The 9660-nt window shown below is 41.0% G+C and overlaps 1 protein-coding gene across 1 annotated transcript; it reads right to left on the reverse strand.

The window, feature by feature from the left end:
- Positions 1 to 1446: 1446 nt before the first annotated feature.
- LOC119191382 (proteoglycan 4-like) lies at positions 1447 to 5601 on the reverse strand (the record flags this gene model as incomplete). The annotated part of the gene is given in 5 exon segments (XM_037445287.1): positions 1447 to 2240; positions 2327 to 4299; positions 4379 to 4461; positions 4919 to 5122; positions 5509 to 5601. Coding segments are annotated over 5 exon segments (3147 nt in total), but the record flags the coding sequence as incomplete, so codon positions are not given.
- Between the last annotated feature and the right edge of the window lie 4059 nt (positions 5602 to 9660).

Below are 9660 nucleotides of genomic sequence, written 5' to 3' on the forward strand. Positions count from 1 at the left end.
GAGCCACCCCGACCGCGATCCGCCGCGGACAAAGATTATTTAAGATTATTATAGAGATAACAACTAGTAAAATATGTAGTATAATGACTAAGAATATATTAAAAACAAAAGCTTTGCTTTTGGCATATTCGCGTATGGCTAACACCTCATATAAGATCAGTTTGTAAATGTCCTTAACACTGGCTCATTAAGAGTACGTCAAGAAGGTCACTTGGATGTAATCACTGCACGTAGTGTCTGTTTCGGTAGTGTCACTGTGTCGTAAGAATATGAGATCAGACGTAACAATACCCTCAGCCCCTAAGTACCAGCAGCGAACCTGAAACTTTAGCAAAGACAAAGAATGCACATAAACACATTATATGGTCCACACTTGTACTTTTTCCGCGACGACGCACCAACTCGCCTGGTCGTAGTACGAGGACACCACGTGGAGGCTCTCCACGTACTTTTCTATGAGTTGGTCGAGCTCTCCCCGTTTGAAGACGTGGTAGTATCGGTGGTAGGTGACCGCGCCACCTTCTGAGGGCAGGCTGTCGGAGCCGTCGCTCAGGGATGGCAGGAGCGGCGCGTGGGGCAGAGGCCTGGCGGTCGGGACCGGCACAGTAGCCGTGTCTTCCGAAGAAGACCTGGTCTCCAATAACTTCCTCTCTTTGGAACATTCGCTGCACGAAGGAAGTGATGCTATACTCGCGCAGCCAAGAGACGCTGTACTGCCCGTCTTGTCGCGGCGACTCCAGTCACCTCCTGCAGAAGTATCGCTGGATTCAATAGAGAATCCTGATTTTAGAGGCGCCGTACTCGTACTGGATCGTGAGGTGACGGATTCAGGACTTATTTCCATTTTGTCTAAGTCGCTGGAATCTGTCGACTGTCCCACTTTCAGCGAAGACCTCTTGTCCGTGCTTGTGCAAAGGGAATCGACACTGATTTCTGATTCCAATGAGTATCCTGTTTCTAATGATTGACTCGTATCGTAAGCTCCAGAATCAATTGTAATTTCTGGATTGCCGTTGCTAGACGATATGGCGCTGTCATCATCTGGGTTCTTAGTTTCAACGTCGGGTAACTTTTCTTCAGTAACTGGTTTCACTGTGTATTGGATGTTGGCACAATTATTCAGGTATATATCCTCATCACTAGTGACTTTCATCGTTCTTTTTAGTTCCCTGTATTTGTTTATTATGGGGTCGACGTCCTTCGATCGTTTTCTGCTTTTCACTTTGGTGCTGCATTTAGGAAACAGTTTGCTGATATCAGTCTCTTGTGAATCATTTAGCGATGCGATTATTTTGCTCCTCTCTTGTATTTCGGCACTAAGTTTACTTAACCCTTGCATTTCTGTGTTGATTTTGTTGATATAAGGATCTTCTAAATGCTGCAAGCTATCCGAGAGTTCGTCTAAGATTTTTTGCGTATTTCTGTCTTCTTCTTCCCGTTTGAGTCTTAGAGAAATGCTCTTTTCACTGCTGCTACTGCTTGGCAGGTCGAAATCCTCTTCATTAATACGTTTAGAATACTGGTCAATTTCCTGTAACAGTTTTCGCTGAGTTTCTCAGCGAACTCCGTTAACTGATGATTCTTGTCTTGATCCTGAACCCATTCTTCTTCTTTGGCTAGCATATCTGACTTGCATGTCACCAGCGGTTCGTTTGCAATTATCCTATTGAAGCTTTCTGACTTTGAAATTGATTTTTCGGAATCAGTGCTTGATATTGAAATTGAGTCGTAAGGTAACCGGGTAGGGCTTCTGTGGCTTTTACTCAAGTTTTCATCTAGTGAGCGACCTTCTGGCCGGTTTGGAGATAGCCTATTCAGGCTCCAAGTGGAATTGCTAGTACTTCCCAGCTTTGGTGAACGGTCTTTGGACCTTCGACCTGGAGATAAGCGCTCTAGGCTTGACGAGCTACCACTAGAACTGGTGTGGGATTGTGACCTAGATCTATCTTCTAATATCCTCAAATCTCCAGGTGACAGTTTGTTGAGGCTCCAATTGCTACTACTGCTACTACTAGAAGTTCCTTGTATGATGGCCATAGCTTCAGAACTTTCTATTTTTTCAAGTTGTTTCCTTTTAGCTCTTGGACTTGATTGTATGACGGTTTCACATGCTTCTTCTAAAGTGTTTGCTACTTCTGCAGCGGCTTCTATTAAACTTTGAGGAGCTGGAGAAGTTGAACGCGACTTTTCGTTGGATGGCTCTTCTTTAGGGTTTTCTGTGCTTGAATTATTGGGTAAATCTGAAAAAATATTATAAATTGTTAGCATATTTTGAAACCCACAGCTGTGTTAAAACGAAAATATGAATAAAGTCAATTGAACTTACCTTTTTCTAAGGCTGTTTTCCGCAATTCTTCAGGTACTACACTAATGACACTATCGACGGAGTCTGGCGATGATACGCCGCTCGAATCGCTGTCCATGTCATCGGTGGCTGGGTTGAACAACTCTAAAGTCATCAATGTTGGACGACTTTTAGCGATCGGTTCCGCTTTGTTTGTACTGCGCACTATTGGGAATGGTTGCCTTCTACTCAAGTTTATAGCCGGTATGCCGCCGCTGTTTAACATTTCTTTTATTTGTCGTATCCTCTCTTTACGTTTTCGTTCTGCAGCTCTAGAGTCCAAGGCGTCAGTTGCAGCTGACTTATTCGGCTCTTTGGGTTTAAATTGTGGTATTTCAGGTAATTCTGCCACTGTTTGTAATGTTATTTTCGGGTAAGGTTTGACGTCTTGCAACACCACACGTGGTTTTAATTGATTAGTTTCAGCTGTCAGTTTATGTATTTCCTCAATGTCTTTATTGATTTCGGCGATCAGTTCTTTAGTCACTTCTGTGGATGTTTCTTCTTCTTCCTTGATGGGTGGTATTGGATCAACCTCTTCGAATACCTCAACAGGCATGTTTGTGTTTATTATCGGCGGTGGCTCAGGCTTAAGAATTTTGTCATCTGATTCCGATTTTGGCGGAGAATTTGGTTGACTTTTCGATTGTGGCTTCAGCGGTGCAGCAACAACTGAGCTTGAAGTAGAGTAGTTCTTCAAACTATATTGAGCTACAAGTATCTTATTAACAGTAGCTGGTGTTGGTACTGCGTTAGGTGATGCAGGAGGCCGGATTAATGGAAATGCTTGTTTTATCCTCGGAGATGGTAGACCCGGCGAACTTTTCATTCTTGGCGAAGTTGGAACTGATGAAACTTTTAATCTAGGTGATGTTGGTCCTGGAGAAAGTGGGGTTGGTGACAACGGATCTCCCGATCCATCCGCTTTAGGCACATAAATAACAGACGCGAAACTGTCTTCAGAATCTACACTCGTATCGCTTTGAAGGCTGCTGTCTTTCGAAGAATCTGATCCATCTTCTTTTGAATGTCGCCTCTCAGGATACGGTTTTTCATTTGTGACAGGAGTATCGCTCGGCGTGGGAACTTCAGGAACCGGCCCGTGATTCTTCCAACCCTGAAGCATTCTCACGAACACAGTAACTTTATCAATATTCGTTGTAGACGTTTTAAACTTACTAGTGAGGCCGTTTTTCAGGGATTGGAACTTCTTTGCGGTGGTGGCTGAAGTGGAAAATATTGAGTCGCGAATGGAATCTAATGCGCCCTGTCGTCGATATAAGTATTCCTCGTTAAGTGAGGCTTGTTTTTGTATGTTTTTCCTTAAGCGCTCTTTTTCCCTTAATCTTTCTACAGACATCAGCTCTTCGTTGAGCGACGTCTGTTTAAATACGCCAGGCTTTTTTGATTGTAGTCTGTGAGTGTGTATTTTAAAGTTAGGCATCTCTTCAACCATACTCTTCATATCTGTTGGTTTATCGAGATCTTCTTCAGCGTCGTCCTCGTTTATAGACTTTTTCTGTTTAACAAGTCGAGGTTTTTTACGCGGTTCTGTGTTTTCAGGTGCAGCTGGTTCTTGAGGTGGTGGTGATGATTCATCTCCACCGAGACTTGGTAGACTTGATCGGGACCTGACTAGAGCATGTCGCTCTATGTCTACGATGTCAGTTAAGCTTCGTGACTTCATTGTCGATGATTCAGATGGTTGGGTGACCAACCGAGGTGGAACTGCCTCGTCTAGCCGTCGCAGTTCGATTGGGAGGTCGGCTGCTGCTGGTTCGGGCCGTGAGCAGGACCGTGATGGTACCCTGGGGCCTAAACTCCACGAGGGTAGGAAGGACCGTCGACCTGCCAACCGTTGAAGTGCTCGTCTTACAAATGAATAACAGGTTTCGTTGGGAGACGAGAGTGATGACGAACCTGGTGATCCTTCACGGCTTTTCCACGGCTCAGCGCTGTTGACAATAACTTCGTATGAGTAATGTGAACTTAAAAAAACTGTAACGTGTTAAGATGAAATGTTAATGTACTTACTGATCGTTGTCGACTGAAAGAAATCTGGGAGCTGGCGTTGGTGGACATAATGTCGCTGGTCGATGCCAGGGTATCAGTACGTCCTGCGAACCCAGAACAATAGTTTAATAACTTTCTAATATTACACTGGACTTATAAGTATAGACTTTATATAAGAAAGTAATCACCGATCTCTTTACATGACTACGCCTTTGACACGAAAGTCTCGGTGTCGTAGATTAGGAGTATTAATAAATTATGTCAATAAAAGGATTGGTAAAAGTTATATCCAAAGTAAGGTTTAAAATTAATCTCTCAGCTACACCGGAGTAGTACTAGTTTGCTATTGCATTTCGTTTGATAAGTAAGATATTCGAAAGGCTAAACATCCGCTACCCTTTAATCCCTAATCCTTTCCAGTAAGGGCAGCAGCACGTCTATGATTCAAATTGTACCTGTTGGTGTTTATGGATTGAGAAGATCAATTAAAATCAGGCGAACCAGTTGCTCTTTCGGGTTACCGATGAATAAAACTTTCCATAACTAAAATCTGGTTCTCACTTGTGAGTGAAAGTTTCGTCCCTCGTGCTCCATGGCCCACACGGTGAGCAACAGCCTCCCGCCGATCCTGGTGACCCTGGCGAGCTCCCGCAGGGCCATCGCACGCCGCTCCACCGTCGCGAAGTGATGTACCACCGCGATGGATAGCACAGCGTCGAATGACTCGTCGCGGAAGGGTAGGCACAGGTTATCGCATACTACCACCTGGAAGATCAAATAGTCGAATGAAGATGTTTATTCCGTTTTAGGTCACAAGCACGCATCTTTGACTCTTTAAAACGTATTATTATCAGTTACAGTTCCTCCTAAGGGTGTAGAAAAAACCGTGAGGAAACCCGTGTACCTAAGAATTTTCTATAGTAATTTCGAAGGTATATGAAGTGTACTGATGCCTACTCGCTTTCTAGGGGAGGCCTGTTTGCAGTAGAGGGAATATTAGCTGGGCTAGTGTTATTAACAGTTGGTATTCAATTTGAACAATTTTGGCGTTCTTGCGTTTTAACTTCTTATTTGGACATTTCTGTTGCGTCAATAAGGGCCTGTTGCGCAGACCTTGTGTTCTAGAATCTAGATAAAAAGGATAATGTTACCTCATTGCTGTGTTGCCTGGCGTGCGAGGCAAGCCTAGTGCATCTGTCTCCGCCCACGCAGAACACGGACGGATTCACGTTCAGGTATTTGCCGTTGCCACAGCCTAGTAAAAAAAAAAAACAAATCAAAAGTTAATTACAATCATTTAAAAAGGCCTGTTACATCATTGTATGAAGTGGGAAACTAGGGCACAATTAATAAATAAGTTCTTTTTATTAGAATTAACAAATCTATAATTATGAGTTTGTTTGCTTGAATGGAAATGTATATTAGAGCTCATGGTTTATAAGTAACTAGTTGTAAATGTTACGTGATGCAATTATTTACCTATTTTACCTAAATATTCAAGCCAATATAAAAAAACATGAAAATACTTTAGGTTATTGTAAATATGCTCGCGTGGTAATCATTGTAGGCGTTACCATTATTGAGATAAAAACATAAAGGACTTTGTACCACCCACTTTTCTATTCTACAAATACAAAATGTTACATATTTTAATAAAACTGCATTATATTTATTCTACAGAATAATGTTATCTAAATGTTTGCTAATCCCACTCTATCAACCTACGTATTTAGTGGGATTGATGATACGCGTAGGTTACTTTTATATAAATATTAATTAGAAATGGGAATAATAAATGTAGTAATAATATACTATGATTAATTAATTTATTTCTTCTAAGGTTGTGTGTTTATGAATGAGGCGTATTGTCTTTAATAATTTTATTCGTCGTTAATTATATTTTGTCTGAATATTATTGTAAGAATACATCACTGTTAAAAACTGTTTTATCTAAGACTATTTATCATTCAAAAAAGAACCATTTTATCATTTATCCGTAAATATAGTTTTACTTTAATGTTAGACATTAAAGTAAAACTATATTTACGAATTTTATTGCAGATTTAAATTTTGAGTTTTCGGATGACCAACATCTCAGTCCGTTCCGTGACAACAAAAGCTGTAAAGTTATACTATGAAAACCGCGATAAAATCAGAACAATAGTTTTATTACAAGGTAATCCGTGTTATTAAGCATATTAGTTGAAATAAAATAACAGCTTATTATCGTTAATTAATTGTGGCTATTGGTGATAACCATTTCTCCTCATTTGACGCTCTATTTAGACTCTGTTTACTATCAGGACCAGTGGCGTCACTTTGTCATGCTCCTATAAAAAAATTTACTCATTTTATAAATATTTTTTGTAATAATATTTATATACAAATGTACCTAACAAACATGTCTATCAAATATCTTATTAAGGGTTGCGTGCATTTAAAGGAGGCAGCGGATTACCTTCCAAAGAAACACCTACGCGTTGACATTTAGATTCCACGTATTCGCTAACACCGCGAATTGGACTGTTTATGTTGAATTTAAATGGCGTAAAGTTTCTAAGAACGGTTTGCTAGAACATTCGACTGGTGAATGGAGGTGCTTAGGCGTGAGAACTAATGGAGATAGATTAATTTATCTTAGAAACAACTTGAATATCCAAGAAGATAAGTTCGTGAAGTGTTTTGAAATTTGATGTAGTGAGACAAAAGGTCAGAGAAGTCAGTACGGTTTGTATGTTAAAGGTTCTTTATTAAGGACTACCTCGATACAATACGACTAACGGACTAAGGTCTCACGTTCGAATCCGCGGTTGGGCTAACTAATATTGATTTTTTTTGTTCTTTATCAGCCTGTAATCGTGAATTCGTGCACAATAGCGTTAGGTTTGCCTCCTAACACATCATGGGAAAAACGGCGAACAGTGAGTGCATTAGCTGCGCCTTTGTTTATTTACCTTTGGAGATAAAAAAGCGTGAGTATGTGGACTCTTAAGACAGTATACTGACCAACATCACAAACAAGGCTGCCAGGTTCAAGATCGGAGAGGAAGGCCTGCACGCCCGGCGCGGGCGCACGCGGCGTCTCGTCGCCGTCCTCGCCGGCCTGCTCGTACACGTCGTGCACGTAGGCTCGCTCGAGCGCCGCGCCGCGCGCCGCCGACTCGCCCGCCTCCGCGTCAGCGCCCGCGCCCGCGCCGCCCGCCACCGCGCCCGCGCCCGCCCCGCCATCCGCCATCACCGTACCGCCATTGCACTGCGCTGGAATTTTACAATACATATCTTTACATATAATGAAACTGTAACTGCCCGATGTCTGCTTATAATATCTATTGTATATTGAAGAACAACAATGTGGGAGGTCTTATTGGAGCAACAGAAGTCAAAACGACAGTAGTTTTATTACTCTCCACGTTTGAAACACACATCACGCAAAAGCTACTTCATGAAATGAATTCAGTTTTCACTGATGTATTGCCAGAGGATTCGAAAGAGAATATTATGTTGACAAGTGTATGTCATCGAACTATTTATTAAGTGTCGCTTAAATCGGTAGCCCTACATTACAGGCATGACTTCGCACACAGGTTCCTTATGTATCTATATGACATACGAGCATTGACATAAGAGCTACCATAATGTTATGTCAAACCCAACAGGAACATAGCTAGCGCATATAAAGTTCAAAACAACAACAATTAATTAAATTCATTTAAAAACAAACATGAAACGATGTCAACCGGCGTCTCTTTGTTACCCTTACTATGCAGTAGCAAGGCAAAAGCAATTTAGTACGCATCGCGGGCACGTGAGCGCGACCCGGTGACCCGGCCGGGTAACGTCCTGGATCCCGGTACAATATCCCGGTCGCTATCCCGCCCGGCCCGCCTGCCCCCGCCAGCCACCGCTCGACACCCTATAAATTTTAGGATGCGCTCAAATTACGCTAACTGTTATCTGTATTGCGGAAACTGATTTTATGCGATGGGCGAAGTTGGAATTGATTTTATTGGAAAGACATTTATTGTTTTTTAAAATAAGAAATATGGCTACACGGTTTACGAATTATTCCTGAAAAGAGGTATATAATGTGGGTTTAAGGTTACATAAATATAAATATTTCTTCTTTAGGAATATTATTATAATATCTTGAATTTCGAATTCAATTTCTTTATACAAATAAATCAAAGAAGTCAAGTTGGAATACGAATTTCTTTGAATTTCGAATATAATTAAAAAAAAATTGCTAGCAAAGGAGGTAAGAACGTATTTTTTCAGACGGCAAACGTCTGCGATGCTATAAATCGCGACGGTGCGCGACGTGACCGACCCGTTTCCGCGTGTTCCTAAATCGAATTCTGCAACACTTTTTGTAGACAAAAGACGTGGCTAATGTTGCGAATCGGAATCCGGTCGCGGATCGAAATTGTAGTTATTTTTTATTGCGCCGTGTAGAGTGAATTTGAATTCAGTTTTGGTACTTATATTTATTTTGTTATTTTCGCCCAACGAGTAGGCCTTTCGTATGGGAGAAAGTGTCTATTTAGTGTTTGGACTATCGGCAGTTACGCGTTTTGCTACGTCTTGATACCAGATGCAATAAGGCGCAGAAAGATCTCAAAAGGTGTAACGTGGCCAATATCTCTTAAAATTATTGATTACCTCAGCTGTTTTTTGATTGTAAACCGTCGCAAATACAAAATTATTTATTTTGAACATAATTTGGCTCCAACATATATCTAATAGCGTATTTATGTTCTAGGTAGCAATGAATTGCTATATTTTTAGTGGACAAACGCATTTATTGTTATTTTAGGTTAATAATTTGCAGGTATTGAATAATTGTACCTCCATCTACAGATTGCACAGTTTATGTGAGATATCTGACTCGTCATTATAACGTTTGGCAAAACATAGCAGCCGAATATACAAGACACTAACTTTATCAAATTATTACCCGTGTTTAGGGTCAGTGGAAACATATATTTATATCTCAGTAAGGGATATATTTTACTACCGAAAATGCCGAAATAGAATGTCGTTAGTAAACAAAGAATCAAATAAAAGATGTGACGCATCTGCCGCCCGAGTGGGGCCGCGTGGGCGAAGAGATTTTATTAATAAAGTTTGGCCGATACGTCCGTTTAGCTCGACATTTTTACCCTTTCTTGTGGTTCCTGAGAAGTGTTTCCGAACTGACATACATCTTTGGTTTAATTCAGTATTTGTTTACTAACTAATATGAGTGTGGAATTGTTTAAGAGTTTGTCCTTATTTCACACAGTAATCAAGTTTTTCTTCCATTA

The sequence above is a fragment of the Manduca sexta genome, unplaced genomic scaffold (genome assembly GCF_014839805.1).
Source record: "Manduca sexta isolate Smith_Timp_Sample1 unplaced genomic scaffold, JHU_Msex_v1.0 HiC_scaffold_1438, whole genome shotgun sequence".
Lineage (NCBI taxonomy): Eukaryota > Metazoa > Arthropoda > Insecta > Lepidoptera > Sphingidae > Manduca > Manduca sexta.